Source organism: Excalfactoria chinensis, chromosome 2 (assembly GCF_039878825.1).
Source record: "Excalfactoria chinensis isolate bCotChi1 chromosome 2, bCotChi1.hap2, whole genome shotgun sequence".
NCBI lineage: Eukaryota > Metazoa > Chordata > Aves > Galliformes > Phasianidae > Excalfactoria > Excalfactoria chinensis.
The window spans coordinates 108,126,081-108,153,790 of NC_092826.1; the positions used below are offsets into that span (position 1 = coordinate 108,126,081).

Genomic DNA, 27,710 nt, shown 5'->3' on the forward strand with positions numbered 1-27,710 from the left:
AGCATCTGTACCTTGCTGAATCAGCTGTTATGCTGATTTCAGACATTCAGAAATGGTCTCTTAAAACTGTAATACTGAGATACAGAATAATCAGGGTATTAAGGAACGGTCTCTGATTTTTTTAGCATATTTTTCGTGCTTTACTTGACAGTTTTTTTGGATACACAACTAACTTGATCAGAAAGGAGTGAAAGGAAAGCTTTTCGTTTTACTTGGTAACACAATTGGAAGAGGTAAGAAAGCCCAGAAGCCGTGATAAATCTTCTGCAAAAGTAGCAGTAGGTCTGGCAGTGCTTAGTGAAACAGGTTAAGTCTAAATTCTTAGAACATATTCAGAGCTGGAGCTCATACATAGGTGTTAAAACTGATGGGGGATATGAGATGTTACGAACTCTCCTGTTGTGTCCCTCCTATGAACCAGGGATGCAGAGATCAGTTTGGGAAAGGATATGGTTTTTTTCCACCTTGACATTAGCAAAAAACAAACTCCCCAAAGCTTTCATATCCCCTGAAAGAGAAACTTATGTGCAAGCTGAGGGCTTTCTCACTTCTCGTGTTTAATTGCAGCTGTTTCTAGCCCTATTTAAAGAGAAGATGCAGAAGAGAAGGTGCTGAAGAGCAACACCTACCATTTCCATACCTTTTCTGTGACAGGATTCCTGTATTTACCAAATCTACTAGCATTAGTTTCCTTCCATAATTTACCACCTTTTAGGGCATAATTCAGAGCTTCACAAGCATCATGAAGAACCCTTCCCTAGGAACTCAGTCTTTGAAAAAAATTCCAAGGCACAACATCATCTTTCCAAATACAGTATACAGAAGGCCTTTCTCAAGGGAGTCAATCCCAGCCTTTGGGATTTTTACTGGAGTTATGGAGAGACAGTCTGTCTGCACTGGAATTGATTACTGTCACTGTATGTCAGCTCCCTCTCATGACTTTTGAGTGGAAAGGAGGGGAAGGATCTCATTAGATACATGAAGGAAAGAGGCTGGGGGCCAGGGTTCAGCAGCTACCCCTGGCCTCAGCTCTTTCTCCTGCAGCTTTCAGAAGACTTGCAAAATTGATCTTGGGCCATTTGAATGTGGCATAATTGTTTTGTTCACTTCCTCATAAATAGTCACCAGGAAATCTTAGAAAGAAATTACAAGATGACGGTGGGCTCTTTCAAATGGGCTGAATGTTTACTTGCCCTATCCAAAAAGCACAAGTACTGCCAGTAAGCATTCTGTTCTTCTTCAGACGCAATATGTGCGGAAGTGAGATGTCATCCTGAGATAAACTTGAAAAATCCTTCTAGCCTTTTTTCTTTTCTTTTTTTTCTGATATAGAGGCAATAACGATTCTAAAAGGAAATAATGATTCTAAGAGTTAAAACAATATTCAGTTCTACTGTTTTACAGGTCAGCAAACTAGTCATGTTTTCATATAAATGACTTGCGCATCCCTAAATAACTCAGTTTGCTGTCTTTGCATTTGCATTTTTCTCTATAGCCTGTGGCTAAAAGACTCGTCTGAATAAAAGTTTGTGTATGTTGCCGTCTTCTAATTATCTGTACATTTTTGTCTTTGACAGTGTATCAGTTACAACAGGAGGCACCACGTCCCAAGAGAATCATCTGTCCTCGGGAGGTCAGTTCCTCTTTCACTACACCTTGTTAAATCTGATGAATTGTCAGCAGCATCATTACCAAAAAATCTTTTGTACAGTCTGAGGGTAGTATTCTCTTTAATTTTTCTAAGCCATTATTTTCTACAATCACTTTCCTTGAAGTTGATTAATTGAAGCAGATTAACACTTGCTAATTGGGCACAGAAGACTCATTCTACCACTAGAAGCGCCTTATTGGACAAATACTCCTAATCCATTGCTTATTGTACTCTTCTGTAAAGTACCTCAAGTATTTTTTGTTTCCTTGTCAAAATGGAGCAGCAGGTATATTTTCTTCCAGCATCCACATACTAAAGTGCATGTGATGTGTTTCACTGTGACTCGTGTTGCTAAGTTTGTTGAATACATTTTGCTAAACTTCAAGTTCAAGCAAAAAAATAAGTTCAAGGTAAAATAGATGGAGAATTTGTCTCTGTCATAAAAAACATTAAGAAATACATAGGAGTGAATGTTTTACTGGGTCGTCTTGTCTCCTGTTTTCTTTTTCTGCATTTCTCCATCTCTTCTTAGTTAAATGTGTCATCTCCTCCAAATGCCCTGTGTAATAGTGATTGAAAACATATGGATGCTTCTCTGCTCAATCAATAAAGCTGTGATAGCCTCATCTTCTATAATGTCATGGACAAATTTTGTGCAAATAGAAATGTTGCACTTGTAATAGAAATACTGAACGCATAAAGTGATTACATGAGGTATAAAAGATTTCGTGAAAGGAGATGGAAACTGTGAATCGCTGCTATGATATATAGCTCTTTTTTTAAAACATTATCCCGAGTTTTGACCTGTTTTCCCACACTGTGTACCCACTGAAGAAGAGCCCTACCACAATGCTCTATCAAATATTAGTGGCTGCAGACTCAGGGCAGTTTTGTGGGGGGCAGAAGATTTTGTACCAAGGAACAGGTAGATGAAGTGAGTTTCCCAGGGTCATTGCAAAGTCAGGAACTGAATCCATTTTTCCCAAGTCCACAGAACACCTTCACTACAGGGCTGTTGCGTTGTTTTTTCTCAAGTGTCGTATAACATCTGTTTCAGAGTAGGATCTTGGCCTTAGACTGAAGGTCTTCAAGCTCTGTTTATTCTGGATGTTCCCAAGGCACACACACAGGATGGTCAGAAAGGCAAGCAAAACTTGGAGTGGGTGAACACTCCTGTCATTCCTTCTCCCTGGCAAAAACAAAGCTCGTGGAGAACGAGCATGCTGTAGCCATGTGGAGTTCTGCACGCATATGCTGCAGGGCTTTAGCAAGACTTTCCTCTCCAGAATTTTAGTGTCAAAGCAACAGGAAGGTCTCTTTGGCTGTGGTATTTTCAAAAGGTTTTTACTAAATGAGTATCACACGACAGGTATTAAACTATTAGTGATTTAGCTGAAAATATTTAAGATAAAGATTTTATTTCCTTGCAGGCTTACAGGAGTTTCTTGCTTTGTGTGAGTCAATAGCCTATCCAAGATCTTATTTAAGTTGCACACTGCAAATGCTTTGAGAAAGAACTTGTCTTCAGAAAATCTGATTGAAAAGCATAGACTGCTGAGGAACCTGTAACTACCATTTGAACTCATTTTTATAGGAATATAAATGACTTAGTCTGAAGGAAATTCATCCAAAATTTTTTATGCCTACTCAAATTAAAACATTTGTGCCTGCATGAGTGAGAATAAGGATCAAGGTAAACTGTGACTGTAAAGTATAATAGTGGTAGCATTCTTGTTCTGGAAACAGAAGTATCTATATAAGTAAGTGGAGTTGATGTGCAGTAGTGAAATCTTCTCCCTTATACTATGTTGAAATTGCTTCCTTATGTTCAAGAACATGTTATGTACAGTTGAAGTTATCCTTTTATTCCCTTAACTGATGTTTGAAGATCATACATTATTTACTTCATATTATATTGTATAAACAAAGTGAATAAGTAGTTGGCAAAGCGGTGCCTAGCAAAGTAAAGTACAGAAAGTCTGATTCATGTATGTGGGTTTGTTTCTGACTAATAAACCATTTTAGTGGCTCACTCTGATGGCAGTCCTATTTTGATCTGCTGGGGTTTTTTTGTTGCTGTTGTTTTGTGTTTTTGTTTTTGTTGGGGTTTTTTTTGCCTAAAAATAAGAAATTTCATTCAAAAGATGATCTTTGAGTTCTTGCTTCATTGGTGATTGGCTTTCTTTTTCCATGTTTATTTTTCTCTATAAGTTGGGACTGGGTCCTGATGTCTAGATTGCTCCCTGTGGCTCTTATTATTGGTTCTGTATAAAGCAGAGCTGTATATCAGTGTTACAGAGCATCACAGATTATTTTAAAGAGAAAATTCAGCACTACATTCTCATAGAACGTATTAACATCTCCTTAGCATACAGATTGTGGGGTGAGTGTATTCATTGCTTTTCCTCATTTGAGCTTGATGTTAGTGTCTTCTAATAATTGCTCAGGCTTGCCTCACTAAAAGCTATCTTATTAATATTGGATTTCTGTCCGTTGCGTAGAAAATATCTGAAAATCCAGTTTATTGTCATCAGTGAGAAAATATCATAATTGGCAATATGATAGTTACTTAGCATGCAGCATAATGCGCAACCAACATCTGGAGAGCAAGTGTCAGCAGGATGTGTGAATGACAGTGAAAAGATCTCTCTCTCCATGTGAATATAGGAACTGGACTTTGTTGAGGGTGTTCTCTTGTGTAATTTAGGATTCAAATTACTTCAGGCAAATGTGGTAAAAACTGCAAATTATTTTAAACCCTTCATGCTCATGGGAAGGTGTCTTTCATTCATAATTGCTGAATTCTGCTTGTTCTAAAGGAAATTCGGGCATCTGCTGAAAACAATATCTGTAGCACCAAAAGAGAAACTTGTGAAGCGTTGGTTGTTTTTGCTCTCACCACTTGGTGCTTTCATCATTTTTTCTGTCTTTTCTACTGTTGTTTTCCACATTTTCTGCATTCATTTGCTCCCCCATTTCCTCCTCATTGCTCTGCAGTCACAAAGGTTTTAGCCTCAGATCTCTGCAGTTTTACCATCTGATTTGTGTGGGTTTCCTGATTAACTATACTGTGGAGACAGAAATCACCTCTCTTGATATGCAACCAACCAGACTAAAAGCTAGGACCTTAAATAAAACATGAACATTTATATCTTTGTGTCTTTGTGCTTTGCTACCATGATTTTCTCTTCCTTTTCTGCCTGCATAAATATCTCGTCAGCAAAAGCAGGTCGTTCCTGCAATGGGAATTATATTGAATGAACTGTTAGGGCTTCAGGTATCTAACGGCTTTTAATTAATCACCACTGGCAGCACAAGTGGTGTGAATATCTACCTTCCCAATAACACTGGATTCCTGCCAATATCCTCATTTATAACCATATTCCTCCCAGCAGTGTTTTAATGATTTATTTTTTAAACAGAAAAAAAAAAAAGTTTAGTTTAAAAGCACCATTCAGGTGGAATGTAGCTCTTAAATATTGTGCTTGCAGATGCGAGTGTGGTGATAGGTGCCAAAGGATCAGATTCATTTTGTGAGAAGGCCGTATTATAATGCATCTGTTAGGATTTTGCCTATGGAAGTGGAGATTGAAAATGGCACCCAGAGTTTTATTATAAAGTATCTTTCTTAAATTTATTTTTAAGAAACAGTTCAGTAGTCGTCTATTCAAAAGTAAAGTATTTTAAAGAAAAAGAAGCTTTAGCGAAGTAGAAGAATGAAAGAAGGCTGATGTTGTTAGGTGGGAACATATTTGATAACTACCGATAAACAACAGGCACAGGTTACTTGTACAGCATCATTCAGTTACTCGCACCTCTGAATGCCACTCCTTTTCCAGGAAAGTCTTAATTGCTGACAGCATTTTTTGAGGCTGGTGAGTTCATCTGCATTAGACCTTTAATATTCCTAACAGTGTTTTGGCCACGCCAGTGTCAGCAGCAGTGAGAAACTTGTCTGAATTTCCCCAGTGTAGGCAAAGCCTTAGAGCCTTAACTTATATTATTATGTAGAAAGATGTCAGTTAATTGCCTTCCTCCTTGTTCTGAATTACAAATAGGTTGCATCAGAAGCAGAAATGATTTTCTCTGCCTCTAAAGCATCAAAATTATGGTTGTCTTTTTAAAAGCAAATATGATTACAAAAAAACTCTTTACTGTGGAAAGATTCAATATATATATATATATATATATATTTAAGTAATTCTAAGAGACAAAATAATAATTATATATCCAAAAAGTGCTGCTGAGAATCTTTAACCATCCAGAGGGTCAGGAACTCATTTTGACCCTTTTGATATCCATTACTCAGATTCATCAAAACAAGTGTATAGTTAGTGGCATTTCACAGAGCATTGCTGTTGAAATGGTCACTAGCAGGTTTATGATTATATTGCCATCTCACTGTATTACATGCATACAGAATTATTATGCATCTCCAAAATTCAACTACTGCAAATTGTTCTTCATTTGCTATCTGCAAAGAGTCTTCTTGATGCTGGGATTTAAGCTAGTAAACAGCAATTAGCAGAGTATGAGTTAAGCAATAGCAGTATGGAAAAATGCCTTAAGAATGCTTTTGTCAGTCCACCTTTCAGGTATGAAAATATTTTATATTTGTACAAAAGGAAAAAAAAACTTTAAAGCAGTCAGTTCCATAATTAGGTAAACTTGAGCAAGGTTATTGAAATTAAACCTTATCTGACTGCATAATAAGTATTTAATCATTGCAATAAGTCTTTCATGAATTTCCTTACCTTGCTCACTTAATGACCTTTACAAGTTGACTATTTTCTTTTTCTCCTCTGCCTTTGTATTTCTAAGAACAATGTCCATACTGAAGTAAGTACTTGAGAACTGTAAACTGGCTGTAAAATTGGTGGTAAATAATGAGAGTAAATGGTTATTTTTATGGCATTTGTTCAAATCACTCTACTGCAAAGAGTCAGGCAGAGCCATAACATGGTGTCTCTTACTGTCTAGAATTATTCAGAATATTACATTATCTTTTCCTTAGAAGGAAACCTCAGAACACACTCAGTGACACACCGTGATACCCCATTAGCCAGCAATTAAATGAAAATGAGCAAAGTTGTTCTGAAACCTATTTTCATTAATGAAAGTGTTTGTATATATAAGACTTAATGGAGCCTATACCTTCATGTTCTTACAGTGTTGCTGCTGCTTTAATTATGTTTTTAAAATCCTGTATTAATGATAGAATCAACAAAGAGGACACAGCAGTTGTCTGTGGGTTGCAAGTGGAGCTTAAGGAGTATTTTGAATAGACACTGGCAAAAGGAAGAATGTTCTTCAGCTGAAATGTGTAGTGAAAGTAGAAAGTGTGGCTGCATTGGAGGAAAATGAAAATAATTGAAGGCTGGGAAAAATCTGGCTAAAATATTGCTTGTCCAAAATTTACTTGTATTCATCACATCAGGCAAAATTGTCATTTTTCCTCTATCTGGAGAAAAGTCATGAAGTCTCGCTCCCCAGCAGTAGAAGCCACATCATCCTGACCACAACAGTCTACTGACTACTGAGCAAAGGAAAGCTTTTTAAGTGTTCTGTGGGAGTGATTGTTAAGACTTCATGGAAATATTGACTACTAAACAAAATTAGAATAGGTTTGTCTATTCCAAATTAAATCAGGTTTGATTTACTGACGTTACAGGTTACAATTTCCAAATTAGCCTGTTGACACTCTTTGCCAGAGAACTACTGTGTGAATCAGTTGTGTTTATGGACCATACTGAAATGGAACAAGTAAAGCCATCTTTTTGGAAGACAGGTGGCAGCAAGCAAAAGTAATAACCAGCTGTCATAATGAAATGATGAGCTTGCTAGTTATCCCTCCCTTTTGGTTGAAAGTTTACTTGGGAAGTTTCACCCTTCCCTCCATTTCCCCTTGATAATGTAGCGCATTGTGATTTTGCCACTGCTGTAATTTTTAATCTAGTTTTTTTTTTATCTAGTTCTTTTTGTTTTGACACGATGTCAAATCTAAGTAGCTTTCAGTTATGTATCAGTTCTTATTTAGGCCACTATTCCTTCTTCTGGTTGAAATAATATGTAGAAGAGGGTCCCACTGTGTTTGCACTCTGATTGATACTTTGTGTGATGTCTGAATAGATGAGTAAATATAGAAACTACTTATTTGTCTGTATCCACCTGTGTATCTTACTTCTAGTCTGGTTATACGCACATGTATATAGCTAGATAAAGAATAATCAAATCAGTTAGTTACACGCTTCTGTTTGAAATACCACAGAGAAGTAGGTGTGATCGTAGCGAAGTCTGTATTAATTTCAAACAAGAACTCCTGAGTTTTCAGGGTTCAAAATGAAAATTCAGAAGTTTTGCAATTTAATTTTTTGTTTATAACTTTGTTTACAAAATATATGCTAACTGTTAGAAATAAATATGATAATTTAACCTGTTCTGCCATAATTCAACTATACTCTCCTACTTGGTATTTAGCAGGTAATCCAATAAGACCTCTACATTTTTCCAGTCTGGAAAGCGTAGCTAGCAGTAGCTAAGATCCTTCGTTCCTCTTCAGACCTTGTAGATAACCTGACATGAGAGATGTCTGCTGTTTCTGGGTACAGAGCAGAAATGTCAATAGAGTCAATGATGGGAGATAACTAAGTTGATGATAGTGTTTTTGCTCCCATCCTTCTGCTGTCTCCATGGACAGGTGTTCTCCTGGTGTAATGAAGTAACAGTACATATCTCACTTCATGATAGAGCTTAATCAAGGCCCCCTCCTCTGAGTTTTCCACCTATTCTTAGTCACTCTTAGTTTACATGCCCTATTTCCTGATTTTCCTTCCTCACCCCCAGTCCCTGGTTTTGAACTGGTTTCTCCTGACTGATTTCCAGTCAGTCTCTGACAGACTGACTGGCAAATGTTCTTTGAGTAATTTGCAAGTACTTTCTCTAGGTCCTTTGCTGAAGGGACATGTTTTTACTTCAAATAGTAACAGTGGTCTGGTAAAGGAACATGGCCTTTGGGGATGTGCTAAGGCAGATAACGTAACACAGTGCATTTGTGAGGCTGTACCATGGATGGTTATGATGGGTTGTATACGTACATGATGGTTTTAGTGCTTCTCAGTGGTTATAGAAGCTCAAGCAGCATTTATAACACTGTTTCTGCTTTCTGCATTTATCTGCTGCTGTTAGGGATATCTTTCCTCCTTTTTGAATAACTCAACGTGTCAATCTTGAAAAAAAGGAGCACAGTTAAATACTATATTTAAACTTTTTATCTAACATTCAAGGTAACATTGATCTTCCTTCTTCCATGTAATGATGCCCTTACTGTGTGAGGGAAACCATGTAACAAAAGAAATGGCTCCTGGTTTTATTATCAAAGTTGTTTGATCGTGACCTCATCTCCCCTGACTATTTAGCAGCTGCCTCGCTGATTAAGATTTATTTCAGTTTATTTTAGCTTGTGTTCACAAGTGCATTATTGTATTAGGTAACAAAATATTTGTTTTTTTGTTCTTGTTCAGTTATGCTTTTCCATGTCAAAGCAGGATGTATACAGAAATGTATTCCCTTTTACTTACAGTGGCAAGTGTCAATGTCGGCGAAAACTGTATAACCTTCTGGAGTTTAAAGTGTTTTGATTGTATTGATTACTGTATGGTGGGCTGAGGGAGCTTGCTCAAGGTCACGGGTGATAGGAAACTAACCCAAGTTAAAAATACCCTCATAAGAGATTCTTTACCGCACTTGTTTTGAAAGTTTGGTACAAGCAAACAAGAAAGCAAACAACGCAAGCTGACTCTTGTTGAATTCTTTGTCTTTGAAGATGACAGGAATAACCTTGGTGGAATGGAAATCAGCCTGCAATAGGTGTCATAGAAACAATCAGATCTGCTGAACTCCCGCTCTTCCCTCTGATGTGCTGGGGGGGGATCTTTGTGCATCTGTGTTCTCCACAGGTTACAGCAAGCCATCAGGCTGCAGATTAAGCAGCTTAGAACAATAGTTAATAAAAGCAGCTTTTTGAATTCTTCACTTCTACCTTAACTTTTATATTCTACCTTGCAGTGAAAAACTCCAGTCTTACATTATCCCCAATACTGTGAGTTTTACAGAAGAATATATATATATATTTAAGATAGCCAGCACGGTTTGGCACTTCATTGTTCTATGCTATTTGGGTAAGCAGTGACCAGTTCGTCACCTGATGGCTTAGCCTTCTGCTCTGGAGTAATTCATTCTGTCCACTGCCTTCTCCCTGCTGTCCTGAGGTGGGTAGGAATGTGGTATTGCTGTGGCTTTATATGTGATTTATACTACCTCCTGATCCTTGTTGATCCCTATCAGCCTGAGCAAGCAGACATGAGGAACCAGCTGTATCATGCATATCAGGGCTGGAGGAGAATCACAACTCTGCAGCAAGAGATGTTTGCATATACTCTTCTTAAAGCCTTCCACAGCTGAAGATTTCATGAATATTTCTGTTTGCTTATGTGTTGCTTGATTATTTTTAACAGTTTCCTGATATCTAAATCCTATCTTTTTATGCATTTTAAGTCTATTCCTTCTAGTCATCTCTACTAACCACCCAGAAAACGAATTCTTATTTCCTCTTGAAGAAGGCTGCCTTTCTCCTACATGTCTGCTACAGCCCCCTCGGTCTACTTTTTAGGCGATCTCTTTTCACATCTGTTATGTTTGTTGAGTCCCTGATCATTCTGTTGATTTGGTTCAGACTTTCTTGAGACATGATATTCAAAGCTATACTGAGGATTCCAGCTGGAGGCCTTCTGAATGGAAACTGCAAAGCCAGGATTACAAGAGGTGTCTTGTTGGCTGCACGCTTGTTTTTATATGCTGCAGAGGGGCAAGCACTGAGCTCTGCTCTCTGTGACAGCGACAGGGCCCAAGGGAAAAGCATGGAGCTATGTCAGGGAAGGGTCAGGTTCTGGGTTATGGAAGGGTATGGAATAGGCTGCTCAGGGCAGTGGTCATTGCCTCAAACTACTCGAGTTCAAGGAGCATTTGAACAGTGCTCTCAAACATATGGTCTGATTTGTGAATAGTCCTGTGTAGAGCCAGGGGCTGGACTCAGTGATCCTTATGGGACTCTTCCAACTCAGGATATTCTATGATCATGTGGCGAAAATATCTGAACATATTCACAAAGTTACATGGTCTGTATGGGCTCCTCATTGGAGCATGTCCCATTGGTCACGCTGAGTGCCACTGACTGGAAATCTTAGGGGGAAAAAGCAGCTTTTCATCAGGTATGCACTTAGTGACTGCCTGTAATTAGCCTGTCTTTGGCCAGAGAATGCATGTGTTATTACATGGCTGCTATTCGTACTAGCATGATTAGAAACAAGCTTTGTGACATAATGATTTTCTCAAAAACCAAGTGTTGCTTCTCTTTGAAGGCTCTGGAAACAGCAGGCCTGAAAAAAACGGTAGCAAGAAAGTAAGGAAAGGGTGTTTAAAAAGGTAGATAAATATTCTCTTGAAAAAATAATTGTCTCCCTTATTAAATTAAGAGGCATTGATGTAAAGTAATTTCTCCCATTCAGAGGTAATTTACATTCTAATTGATCTACGTGGAAATTTATTTAAGACAAATTTTTAGGAAAAAAAAAAACACCAAACCCAACATATTACAGAAGGAAATAAACACAGCATCATTTTTTTACTCTATTATTTTTCTGTCAATGAAGGCTTAAAATTTCTCTTAATATTTTTCTGTCATTGATTCTGAGGCGGAATTTTGCAGTTGACTTATGACAATTGTGCCAAAAGCTGAACAATTTGGACATTAAACTCCATTTTCTGTAGAGTCTCCATTCTTTTGAAGGCTTCTCTTCCAGACTACTATTTGCCTTTTGTTGAGTTGAAAACCGTATTTATGGCTAGTCAGCTAGAATTACTGAAAAATGAATAAGATTTTTTTCCAAACAAAAACTGTATCTGATTAAAATTCCTTTGGGAAAATGTCCTTACTGCCTGTCCTGATTGACCAGACATTTTAAACTCCTGGATCTTGTTTCTATATTCTTTCTGCGTAATGGGGAGATGAACAAAAAGCTATGCACCTCATTGTTCCCTTTCCCCTTTCATATCCTCCTTGTGGTTGTATTAAAGCAGTGGTTGAAATAGGTAGGCCTATGATGTTATATCATGCTGGCCCTTCTGAATTAGACAGATTGCTGTCCTAGAGGGATTTCTCAGTTTTCATCACAACATTTCTTGACTTCAGCGTTGGCCAGTGGATAAAGAAATGTGTCTTGTGCAATGAAGCTGAAGAGAAATGAATTCATTTTTTACTTTTTGAATTAGAGTTGTCTTATTTCTGTGATCGTACTTTTCAGGGCATCTCAGATCTTCAGTGCAGTGTGGCTTGGATGTAGATGCTTGCAATAAAAATCTATTACATTAGGACATACTCACCTCCTGCCTGTGTGATTCCCAGTAGTTTTGCTACGAGTTATCTGCAGAGTGCTGTAGGATTTTAATACAATAATCTGCACATTAGCAGGAGTATGTCATTCTAAGGCTAAACCACCCTGGCCAAAAGAGAAGCCACAAATCCCAGAGCATTAAAATTCAGTAAACTTAAAAATTATGTGAAGGCAGTATATTGGATTAGCTTGGATAGCTAGTGTGTTTTTATATAGAAAGCTTAGCTCTTTCTCAGTATTGAGGTTGAGCTCCAGCACAACTGATTCCATATCTTGAAGAATATGCTGTAACATTGTAATAAACTTGTAAAAATAGATTAAACATAGGAATGAGTATTTTTTGGAGGCTGAGGAGGGGCAGGTTTGGCAGGCTCAGAGTAAAGGATAGACAAAGGATAGACTGTGCAGAGCCTCTCAGAACAATCTTCCAAACAAACGCCTTTGGAGGGCCAAGTTTCATTTGTCAATGAGTGTGCTTCAATATTAGATGCTGTTAAATGTTGCTGGCTTTGTAGGACTGAACTATTATTGATTTAAGGCTGTTTCACTGTAACATGTATTTCCTGATCAATTTTGACATTCACTGATAATTCATAATTCATACAACTGTGCATTCAGTATTAATTTTCATTGCTTTCCACAGATTTCTGGAGTAGTGGCCAGAAATGCCTGCTCTGCAACAACCTGTTTGGCAATAATACCTTTTCCTAAGCCTGAAAATTACTATATCACATTTAACTTGAAAGCTGTCACTTTTAGTGAAGACACAGAATCCATTTTGTTTGCCCTCTGTGTGGGAGTAATAAAAGCAAGTTACAATGCTCTTTAAGGTAAATATATATTTTCACTAGTGCAGACCTATTATTTGCCATATGTTATTTGCCTGTCTATGTGAGAGTCCTAAATGATTTAGCCTCGCAGATTTCTTCACATGCTGAATGTTTAGGGAGAAGAGTTCAAGTGTTGTATAAAACCACCTGGGAAATGTGGTCACTTTTTCAACAAAGAAATCGTGTGGACTGTGTGATAGTTGATAAAAGAATTCTTTGTTGTCCTTTATCTATTGAAAAATAAATGAAAAAAAAAAAATTAGGTGTTCATGTCCTCAGGATAAGGTTGATTATTCTGTGCTCCCTGCAACTTGGAAGCAGTTGCTTGTCTACCTGTGGGTTTTCTGTCCTGTCCCTGTTGAAGGATTCTCTGTGTCAGATCTGTCTGGCTTTGTGTGCGTGCACACGAGCTGATTTATAGTAGGAGAGGAAAAGCTAATCCCGACTGAATCCAGTCACCTTTGCCTTTTGGGATACAGGCTTTTCCTTGAAGTCTGTACAGAGTCTGCTGTCAGTGCAAAGCAGAACTACCGGCTGCTTTGATACTTTTGAGTTTCTGCTACATCTATTGTGTTGGCTTTTGGTTTATTTCCAAGTTCAATACAGCATTCTGGGCTTGATCTAGAGACCCTGATGTCATTTTGATCTTTTCTCTCTGTAACTTTGTTTCTTTGTGTTTGTTCCTAGCAGAGAAGTTGGTTTTAGGAGCTTAATGATTATTTCAGGCCAAAGTTTGCAGCGAGCACAGAAGAAGAGTCTCTCTCAATTCCAGCACAATACAGCTTTCATTTGTGTTCCTGGATGGTCTGGCAGATGTGCAGCTTCACTTCACAGAGCACTGCAATATCTTCCTTGCCTAAAACAAAGTGCTGACACTGTGGCTGCTTTAGACACATGGATGCTATAAAGGTGCTGGGATTTCTGCTTTAGGGATGAGTAGAGGGAGAGAAGATTTGATGGGCTTTGTGTGGGTTCTCATAAGAACAAATCTTTTAACTTGCAAACTGCAGAAAAAAGGAAAATCACAGAGTGCAGGGCATTTTAGTTGGTTGCTTGTTAAATGATAAAAGTGTCACAGACAAATTTGGGTTTTGGCATAAAAAGTTGTTGTGAGAGGGATTCAAAATGTGTCTCCATTTGCCGACAGGGATACGTAGGGATTTCTTTTATACTTTATATTTTTTGTATTTGTGGGGGAAGTTGTGCTTGCAGGAGGTTTTGATGGCAGGTGCCACCTTTCTGTCTTTCTGAGGTATGCTGAAAACATTCAGGTTTGTTCTGTGTATAGAATCAAGGCAAAGGCAAATCACTATTTTTTTAAAGAAGCAGGTTCTGAATCCAAGATGAAAGTCACACTTCACCTTCTGTGTTGTGAAGGTTTTATTTGGCTTTCTGTGGGAGTGAAACTTTGTCTGCTTGTTCTTTGTCACCATTTTCAATGTACTGAAAATTGGCCTTTTCTTCCACAATAGAGAGGATTGAATGTGGTGGTCTTATAAACCTAACCCAGCTTCTGATATCTGTTTATTGATTAAGCTCCCAAATAAAAATATAGTTTGGAGGGTCATTCGGGTCCATAAGGATGACAAGTCCAAGATGATAAAGCCAAGTCATGCTACTCAAAATGAAAGTACTCATTGCTGGGAGAGGTGGTGGATGCCCCATCCATGGAGACATTCAAGGTCAGGCTGGACAGAGCTCTGAGCACCTGACATAGCTGTAGGTGTCCTTGATCATTGTAGGAGTGTAGGACTAGATTAGTTTTAGAGGTTCCTTCCAACTCAGACAATTCTGTGATTCTGTGAGCATATCAACCACGTTATTATTCACCTCTTTCTGAGGCAACACAGATTTTTCTTGAGTTCTTTTACTTACAAAAATGAGGCATTGTTCAGAGATAGGGCTAGCTGGTTCAAATAGTAACCATTTTATTGAAGACCTCTTCGATCTCTTTTAGTTTCTATGTGATGTGGATGACTTTTTACATAAAGCCTGAATGCTCTTTTCAAATTTCCAGTGGTCATATGAGAAGTGAACAAAGAATGTTAAAAAAAGAAGTTGAATTCATGTACTGTTATTTCTTAGTTGCCGAATTTACACACAGTAACACAGCACCTGCACTTGGCAATTATCTGATTCTGGTCTTTCTTCCCTTCTGTGTTTCACTTTTGCTTTTAATCTTGCCCCTCAAAGCTCCAAAATGTTTGGGTCAGAGTATTATTCCTGGGCAGGAGTTTCAAGGGTATGATATTGCTATTGTGAGAGCTGTGCTGGGAAAGAAACATCAGGCTGGAAAAGAAGAACAGTCAGGACTTGATTGAAATCCCATAGGACTTCCATTGAAGGTTCTCATTATCTTCTACAGACTTTAGTTCATTTTGCGCTGCATTGGAGCCTTAGCGACTGTAGGGTACAAAGGCAGCTGCTTCAATTTAGTGCACAGTGTATAAATTATTGAATCAAAAGTAGTGACACGCATTTGTTATTTAGAAGTAAAGGACCTCCATGAATTCAAAGTTTTTATGAGTGAAATAATGAGACTTAATCAAAACAAGAACGAGCGTGTGAATGTCCTGGAGTCTGTAAATGAGGATGCCCGGACCAATTGCAGATGGATCGGGTGGGTCTCAGCTGGGGGAGCCATGCCCTCTGCCGGCCTCTGCCTGCTGCGCGCCAGACCGTGCATCACCTGCAGAGCCCTTCCAGGAGTCGGGAGGCAGTTCAGAAAGCAAGGCGAAAGAAATAAGGGGCTAACGAGGCTGACGTTAGCTTTCAGAGAACTTAACAATTATTGGAGCTTGAGGAATAAATGCACACATCAGAGTACCCCAAGTTTCTGTATGCAAACATTGCATTCCTAGAACGTGGTCCAAAGATCTTTGGAATAGCTGGGAATAGTTGTTGTATAACTATTAGACTGGCAAAAGTACTAGTAGATATCCTTTATGCAACTGATCAGTTTGAATGCAATTCGATATAGTTCTGTGTGGTTTTTTTCTAACCTCTTGGAAATGCTATTCTTCTAGAAATCCATCAGTAAAACCACCTCCTTTTATTTTCCTCTTCTGTTCTGGTCGTTGTGTTCTGGTCACAGTTTTGAATCAGCACTTAGATGGGCGCACGGCAGTCCTCGTTAATAATCAAGCATAATTCACTGTTATGTTGCTTATTTAAAACTGTTTGAAACATTTCTTTTTCTTTCTTTCAAAATCTAGGTGGAGAACAGACCAAAGTATTATGGAAGAGAGTAAGTATCCTTCTCTTTTATGTGTCTGTTGGGTGTAGCTGAAAGTTGTTCTTGTAGAATTAAAACAACCACAATAACAAAAAAATGCTGTGGAGTTCTGGCAAATAATTTCTTTTACCTTTTGCTTCAACTGGAAGCTAAGTATCTTGAATGCCTAATATTGTATCAGTGTTTTGATGTTACAGTTCAGTTCTGCTGCTCACAATCCGTGACACTGTTGGAGCCTGCGGGATTATGTTTGCGAGGACAGTTTGGGGGGAAAAGGATATTGTCTTGAGTGGTTTTTCCTTTTATTCTTGTTGTTTTAACCTACTAGCCACCCTGTGATGTGCAGCTTGCCTCCATTAGTGCCTTTTTAAGGGTGTCTTTATGCTTCTTCCTGCCTAACACTCACACCTGGATATGGAAGTGTGCACAACTTCTGCTGCATGTCAAAGTACTGCTGACCCTGGTAAAGTTACAAGATCTAAAATCTCCCAAGTGTTGGTGCATTTTTGTTGTAAGGAAAATAAGGGACTGCTAGAGGTCAAGCTCAGCAGCTTTCCTACCTGTCAATAGCTTACTCGCAAGGAGCTGGATTCAGTATTTGCAAGGATTTTTCAGCAGGTAAAGCTGAAAAGGAGAAGCCACCATGGTCTCCTTGTTCAGCACCTCGTGCAGTGCTAGCAATTGGCCTTTACTGGAGTAATCTGCTGAGGCTTAACATCTTATCACTGCCTAAACTGCTGAGATCCCCTGTTCTTATTTCCTTCCATCCCAGACACATCTGTGTTTAACGATCCTTTTCTGCTATTGAGAAGCTCAAGAGCCAGCAGCTTGCCCCTAATTACTGAGTTTCATTTTTTTTTAATACTATCTTTGACAGTAGGGAATTTTGATCTAGCCATGGCAGTACAACGGAGTCAAAGACAGCATCCAGCTAAGCAAGCCATCACACTATCTCAAGCAAGACTTATAAAACCATTGCAACAACCTTTCACCCATGCAGTACATGCTAGTTGGCATCCCGTGGGTGTGTGTGGGGCTGGCAGAACTACAGGGATGGATGTGATATCCCATAGGATATCCCTTAGGATATCACATCCATTCTTACAATTCAGAATGATTTCAGAACCATTGGGGACGGCCCTGTGCCAGCAATTGACTCAGTGCTCAGTACTACTTGGAAAGAGGATCAGGACCTCCTAGGGAAAGAAATAGAAGATATGAAATTATATTATTGTATAAATCCACAGAGTGGCTGCATTTTAAGCAGTGCAGGTCCCCCTCTCTCCATTCCTTCTCCCTTGTATTTAGAGTATAGAACAAATGAAAGTAATGGACTGCAGTATATAGAAGTAATGGACTGCAGTATATAGAAGACAAACAGCCCTTCTCCAGTGATTGCCCAGTAGGGGAGTTCACAGCGTCCCTCTCAGGTTCATTGCCATGTGATGCTGAGGAGGCCATAAGCATAGTGATATTGAAGTTTTCCCAAGTGTGACTCTGATTCATGAAGGGTAAGGTCACAACTGATGGCACAACTTCTGGCTTTACCAGTGATAGGTGGATGGACAGAGATGTGAAGTGAAAGAAGTGTTTGACTGCTTCCTGTACTCTTTTCATGAACATTTATTATCTGCTGCTGTCATGGACAGAAGGCTGAGCCCAGGCAATCTCGCACCATGCACAACTGCTTTTATGCTCGTACATATATTTACTGAAAATATACATGAGAAATGCATGGATTACCCTGTGCTTAACACCTGTGGTTAAAGAAATTTCACAGCAGTCCCAGGCATCCTGTCCCATTAGTTTCTTATATTGAGTACCAGGAGAGGGTTTTTTTTCCTACTATCTACACTAAAGCTTGGTTTATTTTATAATAAGCTTCTGGTGGTGCTCATTATTTTTAACTAGGTGTACAAATTGCCATGAGTTTACTGGTAAAAACGTGCTTAAATTATGTCACCTAGTGGATGCTTGTTTTGAGTTGGATGCAGCAGGAAATTACTGTATCGCCAGCAGAAAGAAAGTATGACTCAATTTACATATTTTTGAATGTAAAGTTACTATGGTAAAATCACCAAAATCTAATGTTTCCAGCATATATTAGTTGTGAAAATACAACTTAAGAGAATAGGACAACAATCACATTTACATCCTGTGTGTTTTTCTTCTTTTCCACTACCATGCCAGAGGCAGTGTTAGAAATATGCCACTTCAAATGTATTGTCAGAAAAGAGAAAATGCTTCAGGCCAGTACAATTTGGTGCCATTTTTCAGAGACAGTGGCAAAAATAGGAACTTTTGAAACCTTTGAGGAGACATTTGGAAACTTATCAGCTAACAAAATGTGTGTCAGAGTTAAGACTGAAACTGCTGTAAAGATGATGTTTGTACTTACAGAAGGATCACAACTAAGCATTGATTATTGTAAGTGTAATTATTTATTATGCATCCCCTGGCCTCTTTCTTTCATAAAATACAGTGGCAAAAGAATCACAGAAGTACTGCTACACAGAACCAGGAACTTGACGGAAATAAAGACAACAGTGTTTTTCTTGAGGATGTGAAATATCTTCTACTCCAGTATGGACAGAAAAGAATTTTGAGTGACAGTTTCCATTTTTCTTCTCAGTTTCAGCTACAATCTTAAGGAAGTGGTATTAAAAGTTAAGCAAACTAGGAATAAGAATGACCTCTTCTTTTGAAATCATCAGGTTTTAAAATAACAATATTACCATTATTGCCCATTTTTCTATTCTATTCCCACAAAGCTTCTACAGAAAAGAATTATTGACTGGTAGAGGAGAAAAGTTGTAAAAAAAACATGGTATACTTATGGAAAAAGATTTTTGGGGAACACTTGGATGTTGTTTGCTCTTCGCTTCGCACTTACCAGGTCCTCACACAGATGTTAGACAGTGTTGTGTCCTGCTGCATCTGCGGTCTCATTTCAGAAGCTTTTCAGTGGTTTTCAGTAGAGTAGAGAGGCATTTCTGATTGGCTTGTTCTGAAAATTGCCTCAACATCTTCCCTTAGGTTCCATGGGATCATTTCTCGGGAGCAAGCAGATGAGATACTTGCTGGTGTAGAAGGAGCATACATTCTAAGAGAAAGCCAGAGGCAACCCGGCTGCTACACACTTGCTCTCAGGTAAATGCTGTTTTAATAAGGATTTACTTTCAGATGTAAAGGTGTTTGTGGAGGAGGTGATGTCAGTCCTGCCTGAGGGATATCTGCACCCACGGGTATGTAAAACACTGCATGGTGTTGGGGGTGGTTTTGCACCCTCTTGTTAGCAGCCTGACTATTGCGACACCACAGTTGACTATGTCTGTATGTTAGCACTTGGCTAGGAGATCACTTTCAGAAGCGACTGAAATGCCTGTTTTCAGCATTTGTGCTATCTAGAATCGAGTGTTGCAGTGGGGTAAACATGAAGCTTTTACTTGAAAACTCTATAGTATGTAGGTGAGGACAAAGAAAGAATATCCTGACAGATGACTCAGCTAGGTTTTCTCTAAGCTCTGTGGTGTGTTTTACACCAACACCAGCAATAGGAGTTTATATTTAAAGAATCGGGCCTAGAAAAATAACGAGATCCAGCAGCAGATCAAAAGTCAGTTTTCTTCCCCCAAGTGAAATTCAGGCTTACTGTAGAATACAGTATGAAGCATGGGATGCTCACAGAAGGAAGACTGTTGTACACCTGAACTCAAAATTCAATGAGATCCCAAGCTATTGCCTCACTGCCCCTCACAGGTGACTTTTCTTGAAGATGAAGCTGCTCCTTTCTTAGCTGTGCCATCCAAAACCTTCCCATGTGACAGTCTTAAAGGTATTTTGTGTTAATGTGAAAAGGACCAGATATTCTACTGGATTTTGACAAAACAAACTCCTTGGCAATACGTTACAGTGCTTATAGCATTATTCTTTCTGTGGGACATACATCCTCATTTTTACCCTTCTATTAGTAAGCCAGTAGCAAAACTGCTTATCCCAAGTGGCTGTGAAATGGTGCTGAAATCCTTCTGAGACTTCATATTGATGTGCAGATGGTAGAGTTGGAAAGCTGGTGAGTCGTGCCAATTGCAAAGTGTTGTAAATTAAAAACAACTTTTGTCAGCTGAAAAAGGACAAATGTAATTTCTTAAGGTTTTGGAGAGAGATTTAAAGACTAAAAAGAACTACCAGAGGATGGGGATTATGGCAAATTCCTTGCTTTGATACAACTGCATGATTTCCAAGTCCATCCAGATAATAACTGTAGACTCAAATAATGAATTTGATTCAAAATTGAGAATTTGTATGAAAAACTTGGGTGAAAAAATAAGAGAGTTACACCATTTGATTTGAATGCCCTACGAAGTGTACAAAATGTGCACATTTGGTACAACATGGGGCCACATAAGCCAGTATGGTATCAGTGAATTGTTTAATTGAGAGTGGAATTTCACATTGGTATTGTAGCAGAACATGCTGCTGCCATGAATTTACACATAGTTTACACCTCCCAGGATTAGAAGCTCCTGACTTCCTACCAGAGGGTGGCTCAGACCTTTGGATTTGAGTTGCTTGCTTACAGTGTCCATCTCTTCGGTGGCTGTAAATAATGGCCATGATTGTTAAAATTCTCCAGTTTCAGGACCTCAGAAACATTTCAGGACAGACCAGCCCTCAACACAATTATGCATCCCACATAAGCTTATGTCAGTGACAATGTGCCTTTCTCTCAGCTTTCTCTCGGCCCTTCAGGATTTATATTCAACCCATGTGTATCTGAGTCATGTGGCTTGTAGCCTACTCCATGGGGTACAGGTAGGATTGGGCTTTAATTTGAGTTGGAGCACCTCAGAGATGCATTTGTACCATGTGCATGTTCCATATGCAGTCCAGACAGTTCGGCATGTCAGCAAAATGATCTCTTAAAGTGTTTTGACAGTGTGAATTCCCTCTGACATTCTTCCCTCTGTCTTTTTGTCCTCTCCCTCCTTTTCTTCTGGTATATGCAGATTTGGCAATCAGACCTTAAACTACAGGTTGTTCTATGACGGGAAGCACTTCGTTGGGGAGAAAAGATTTGAATCAATCCATGATCTAGTAACAGATGGCTTGATTACGTTGTATATAGAAACAAAGGCTTCTGAGTATATTTCCAAAATGACGACAAATCCCATCTACGAACACATTGGATACGCTACATTGCTTAGAGAGAAGGTCTCCCGGAGGCTGAGCAGAACAAAAAATGAATCAAGAAAAGCAAGTGTAACAAGTGAAGAAAATACCCCGGTTGAGAAGGTAAGTAAAATTTTGGGCAATTGATACCAGACAATCTATTAAGTCTTAAGAAAAAAAGCGTTATATCTACTGGCTTTTTTAATATGTTTCCCCATACTTCATCAAATATTGCCGTCCTGCTGAAATGTTTGTGTCCAATTAACGTACTCTTTGCTCCAAACTAATATTTGTTTGGAGCTGACAGTGAAAGTTTTCTAACAAGTACCAAATGCAAGTATTTTTGCAGTGTCAATATCTGTACACGCACTACCTAGCTGCATCTAGAATTATTCACAAGTTACATTTCTTTGTCCATGCGTACTCAAGCATATTCCACAGTAGGTCTCTGGTTATGAAACTGGTTCCCATCTACTGTTCACCATAGCTCAAGTTTGTTCTTTCCATTCACAGCGCAAAGCTCCTCTCTTCTGCCAAGGCCTTGGTGGATGGGTCTGAAACTGGGGTGTTGTGCGGTTTCCTTCTGCTCTTCTCACTTTTCTCATTTGAGTCAGCTTTTCTTGATCTCCTCCTTTCATGTGCTCATATCCCTTAGCATTGAGAGGACTGGGGGTTATTAACATAATAGTAAATCGAGAATCTTGTGCAGTTTGCAGCCAGCTGAAGGTGTAAAATCAGAAATTCTTTTACATTTGAGAAGCAGTCTTGTACATAGTGACAGGTGGATATTTTCATTTCCCAGGTGGTAAGGCAGTAAGAACTGCCCAACAGAACTTTTTTTGAGGCAGATGTTAGTGGTGAATCAATTTACTGACATATGTAAGCATATTTCTGTTGTATGACCAATGCTCTTAATGCTCATTGTGCTGGCTAGCTAGATGGAAACTAAAGCTGGGTTGTATTTTTGAAGCAAGGGGTGAATTTGCTGTTATACTTCAATTCTGAGCATGAATGGAGATCTGCTTTTTTATGTGTATCCTCATTACTCTAGGACATTTCTAGGATAGTTATTATCTGTTGGGTTCACGTATTAGCACTGACTGATAATACGCTGGCTTGGATTTGATGATAATTGCTCTAGTAACTGACCTGACTTGTAAACCCCTGTAAGAAATTAATTCTGTTAATAATGACATCTTTTAGGAAAGGCATGCTGCCGCAGGGAAATCCTTTGGAGAATGACACAGCAATGGGTCCTCTGTTGAAGTTTTATTTCAAAATGAGCCCACTGATAATAGGTTTTGGATTCAGTTGGTTGGTACTGCAATAAGTGAGGGGACTGGATGCAATATGGGGACAGGTTTCATGCTGGTTTGGTTGATTCCTGTGGTTGTTTGCTGGCTGGCTGTGAATGCCACAACGGTGCAAGAAATTGAACTTTGTGTTTTAAATGACTGTAAAGCAATTGTGAAAGTTGAATATCGTGCTATGAAATTTTTGTACAGGGAAAAGCAAAAGTATTCAAAGCTTCAAAATTTTCTTAGTTTTATTTCAGTTTTTGCAGTGGAATACCGGTGATCTTTTGTATAATGCAGTACTCTCAAAGAGTTCGCAGGGAAGTTGCAGTAGTTCGTATTTCATAACTGATTGTTTTATTTTTGCTTGGGGTTAGATGTCATTTTTCCAGCTAGGCAGTTTGGGGGAAGAACTGTAAAAATGCTTCTAAAACAATAATATGGTGCCTGTTGCTGAAGGAGCCCCTGCTCTCACTCCTTCACCACCTCCTTTTTGTTGCCATATGGTTTTATGCAGCTACACAGTGGGTAACACTAGAATGCTCCAGATTAAAAGTAACTCAGCCATAAGGTGAGTTCTCAGCCAGATCTGCCACTCAATCCACCTCATGTGAGTGGAAATGCAGTACAAAGGAGAGGGCAAGACTTTCATCTGATGGCTGCTCAAAAAAAAACCAGATAATAGAAGCTTAAAGTGACTGGAGAGCTGCATCCTTATTTCCAGGTACCTGTGCGTGAAAATGTCACATTTGGACCTGATGTGACTTCCACTGCTGATTACAGTGGAACTGCGCCTCAGGATCTCATTAGTAGTTGGATTAAGTCTTTTCTTGTACTTCAGCTGAACAAAATTGAAGTGTTTAAAGTATTAGTTACCTTGGAGGCAATTTGTGGTGCAAAAGGCGGTATCACGGGTCCTTCTCCTGCAGAGTGCTCATCTAGATTTCTGAGCAGGTGGGCAGCAGCAGCCTGCAAGACTGCGCTCTCGTGTAAAAATAGCTGGCATCAGCTGAGCCATTGCCTTGCTGGCAGCTACTCCTGCCATCCTCCCACTGAGGGAAAGCAGCAGAAGGAGGAATAGCAGCTGTTTCTAACATACTTTCCTTGCCAGGAGGAGTAGAAGCCATCACAACGACAAGAGGAATGGGGCTAGGTAGGCAGGGTGCTCTGCTCACAGTCTGAAGGCCTGCCATATCCACTGGTAATTAAGACTTCTTCACTGGTACCTGTAGCTTTCCATCATCTCTTGCAAATCTGTGCAAGCAAATGCTGCTTTAGCTGAATTACTAGCAAATGAAACAGTCACAGAAGACTGTGCAGTTTTTACCATGTTTGCTTTTGCTCTTTTGGTTCATTTTTCCCCCTGGAAGCTCACAGGGATTTGTAGAGCAGGTGAAGATGCAGGGACTGTTGTTGCCATTTCTTCCTCACAGTAAGCTCAGATGAAGCAGGGACTGGGCTATGGGATGAATCAATGAAATATTGAGTGCTTGTCAACAAAAGCACACAGGGAAACTAAAGGGAAGTTAATGTATGTTCTTATACAAATTTTAGATGTCCTCCAACATACGAAAGTAAAACTTGGGACATGGTAGTTCATTGGTAGATGTATCAGATGTTTTGCTTGTAATTGCCACATGTTGTACAGCATTTAGACAAAGGGCATGCTTTGCCCACAGATCAAAGCCTTCACCCTCACCAACTGCTGCAGTGAAATTCAGATTGCTGGTAATAAGTATATGAATATTCAGTCTGACATATTTCTGCAGAGTACATTCATTGCTGCATGTGTGAAAACATAATTGAATTCTTTGTAAGCTGTGTTTTCTCAGCTCACTCAAACAGGTAAAAGGTAATTCTTCAATAATTTATTTGAAAGCGCTGCCAGGAGTATTTTGTGTTTCAGAAATGATGGCGGGGGGGAGGCCTTACATGCAGGACAGAAGCTTGCACAGAGGAGAACTTAGCACTGCTGAGGTTAAGCATCAGCGCTTCTGTTCCAGATTAGTTTTTTTACAAGTGAAATTCTGTTTCATACCGAAACCAATTTGCAGAGTGTGAAACCGCAGCTGAAGGCGTTCCTCTCTTTAGCAGATTTGTTACAGCACACAGGGAATCGGTCTGTCTTGCTGTGTCCTGTGTTGACAGCAGAATTACTGGATGCCTCAGTCATCGCCGAGCTGCACTCCCTGTTGGGGAGGTCGGAGGAAGGTTGCCACCAGGGCACAACTGCAAGGGAAAGCAAACGGCTGAAGGAAGTGTCGTGATGCTGCCTGGGGTACCTGTCTGCTCCCATAATTATCGTCTCTTGGAGGCTGTAATTAGTGGAGCCGTGCCCTCTCCAGAAAGGAGGTGTGAGGCGTGGGCCAGATTAAGCTGTTGTTGTTCAGACCTTTCTACCCAGGATCTTTTGTAATAGGCTTTAAAAAATGTTTATGCTTTCAGATGTTTAACGCTGACATCTTATCCAAAAGTTATTTCTGTAGAACTTTAAAGAGGTGTTCGTTTTGTAGACATCAATCCAGTATTTTAGGCTGAATTGTTTGAAAGATGTTTAATCTAAAAGGAGCCACGATGCCTTTTAGAAATAAAGTGTTGCAGGAAAGCAGCATGTTGCATATACTTACTTAAGTGTTGGCAATTGTCATTTTAAAGTGACCCAGGTTTAAAGGGGATTCTGGATAGGAAAACAGTTTTTGTGTGAAGAACTTTGGGGCCCTGAATGTTATCTGGATAGGGCTGGACTGAAGCACGGGCAGGTCATGATCCCCACTTTGTGCTCCAGTTGTGGAGCAAATCAGTGTGTGGAAGCTGCAGGGAAGATAAGGACCCAGTGCTATGAAAGCAGAAGTGTAATTTGCAGTGAGCAATTAATCGCTGTGTGGGAGAGAAAAAATTGCAGTAGTCCCTCTGTAAAATATGTCATTTCTGAAGCATTTATCGGTACCACATATCATGTTATCAGGAAACTGCTGCCATTACAGCGACAGCCATCCTTATATCTCTGGCAAGGAGAGAAAAATTCTTCCTCCGTAATCCTACACTGGCAAGAGTAATTTGGGAAAATACATTTGAAGGATTGAAATCATGGAAGGAGATGCAAATTGGAGTTCCAGGACCACTCTAGGCTGGAAAAAAAACATCCTGTCTGCTCAGTTTGGGCTGCCCTGTAGTTTCTCAGATACTCATGGGAGTATAGGAAGGGTTATGAGAATGAGACGCTAGAGTTCCAGAAAATCTTTGGCGGCAATGGAGCTGGAAATATTTACAAAAGGGATGATACCTATCTGAGGGATGACAGACTGCTGGTAAACACAGTAGGAATTAAGGAAGGTTCTGTCAGTGCCAGATCCTGGCAAAACTCCTGTCCTGTTCTCTCCAAGGAGGACCTGGCTCATTCAGCTTAAGCATTCCAGTTAAACATGAAATATGAGTGTGCTTGGACTCTGCTCTGCTTTCTGGCTGCAAGTGCATGCCAGGAGCAGCAAGAGTCCAGCAAGGATGATAGTCTAAGAAGAACAGTGTAACATTTTGAGCTAAACCAAGGAAGCTGTATGTGAAGGCTTTGCTTAGCAGCAGGACAGTGAATGCAGCTGTGTATGGCTTCTTGGCATGATAACCTCCCAGTCAGCTGTGCTGGAGCTCTTGACTTTATGGGCATCTATGTGCAAAGGACATAGTCCATCATTAGTGTTAGTGTCTAGAACTAAGGAAGTGGAAAGATAAGCATATTGCAGAGTCTGGAAGATTGTAGGTTTCTTCAAGAGAAAACTCCACACAAATAATAGATAGATAAGAAAGCTATTCCTGTTAAGGCAGAAGTGACAGGAAAGAAAGAATAACTTTGCTAGAAGTAAAGTTGTTATTACTGTCCTCATTAGCCACTCTATTCACACTGTTTCCCACAGAATGAAATGAAGGACTTCCAGGAAAGTCTGTTTTCTAACATCCCTTAATTAGAGATGTAATCTGGTTATGGAGCTAAATTTTGTTAGGGGCAGTAGAGTTTTTCTTACATCAAACCTATGCAGGAGACAGCCAATTTTAGGAGAATCTCTGGCTTGGTTCAATCTTTATAAGTATTTACACTTTTGCATTTTTATTCACACCACGTCCCTTTCTGAAGGCCTTTCAGCCCCATCGTACCTCTCCGTCTTTTGTCTCTTCCCTGAATTTCTCCAGGTGCTGCTGTTAGCCAGTGATAAAGAAATCTTTTAAGTCTTTAATTTATTCATTATTCTTTCCAATCTGCAGCTCCTCCAAACCTCTAATGATCCCATTACAGGTTACCAGCTGGTGTTTAACCCTCTGCTGGGATGTATGTCCAGATGTTGAGCATTGCCTTTTAGGTGAGGGCTGCAGAGTACAGCAATGTCCTGGCAGCAGAGCAGGGGGTTAAGGGGATAGTGAGCAGAAACATCTGTTCCTGCAGGCTCTGGGCTAGAACTGCACTGGCAGTTTTACCAGACGTGTTTTAACATTGCTTAGAGAGCAAACTCAGATGCTCACTGCTACAGGAAATTAACACCCCACTACCCGCTTGTATTAGGGGTTAAGGTCTCACTCCTGCATGCATGTCCACCGTGTTCAGATGGAATTCTCCATGGAGGGATTGATTTTGCATGGAAGGTGCTCAGGCCCCACACTGATAAGTAACAGTTGAAAGCGTGAACAGAAGGTGGCCTTCATCTGCAGATCTCAGTAAGACATACAGCAATAAAACGCATGTGGCCTTTTTTGCTGCAAGAAGCAACAAGCTTACACATCAGAATGACTTTGGGAATAGTTAATTCCTTTTATCCATCACTCCAGCCTGTCCTGAGCAGCAGTTCTGCACAACGGCTACCCATTGGAGTCCAGAATTGTGGCGCCCTCTGGCACAAGTGCTCAGCTACATACACCACTGTCATCTTTAAATAACTGTTAGCATTTGGTATTGATTTAACCCAGATACTCTTTGGTGTTGTACTACAGCAAAGGGGAGCTTATATAATGACAGGAGATCTGACCGTAAACAGTTTTATATTTGGAATGACAAATACCATCTTCTGGAAAACTTGTCTGGATTATAATTTCTTT

General features: G+C 39.5%; 1 protein-coding gene across 1 annotated transcript in view; it reads left to right on the forward strand.

Moving 5' to 3' along the window:
* Nucleotides 1-27,710, forward strand: part of CHN2 (chimerin 2) — a 164,998-nt gene that overhangs the window by 77,181 nt on the left and 60,107 nt on the right. The window contains exons 3-6 of the mRNA XM_072328614.1: nucleotides 1,578-1,633; nucleotides 16,145-16,176; nucleotides 19,201-19,314; nucleotides 21,174-21,459. Coding sequence (XP_072184715.1) covers nucleotides 1,578-1,633; nucleotides 16,145-16,176; nucleotides 19,201-19,314; nucleotides 21,174-21,459 — 488 coding nt within the window. The remainder of the gene's footprint in view (nucleotides 1-1,577; nucleotides 1,634-16,144; nucleotides 16,177-19,200; nucleotides 19,315-21,173; nucleotides 21,460-27,710) is intronic.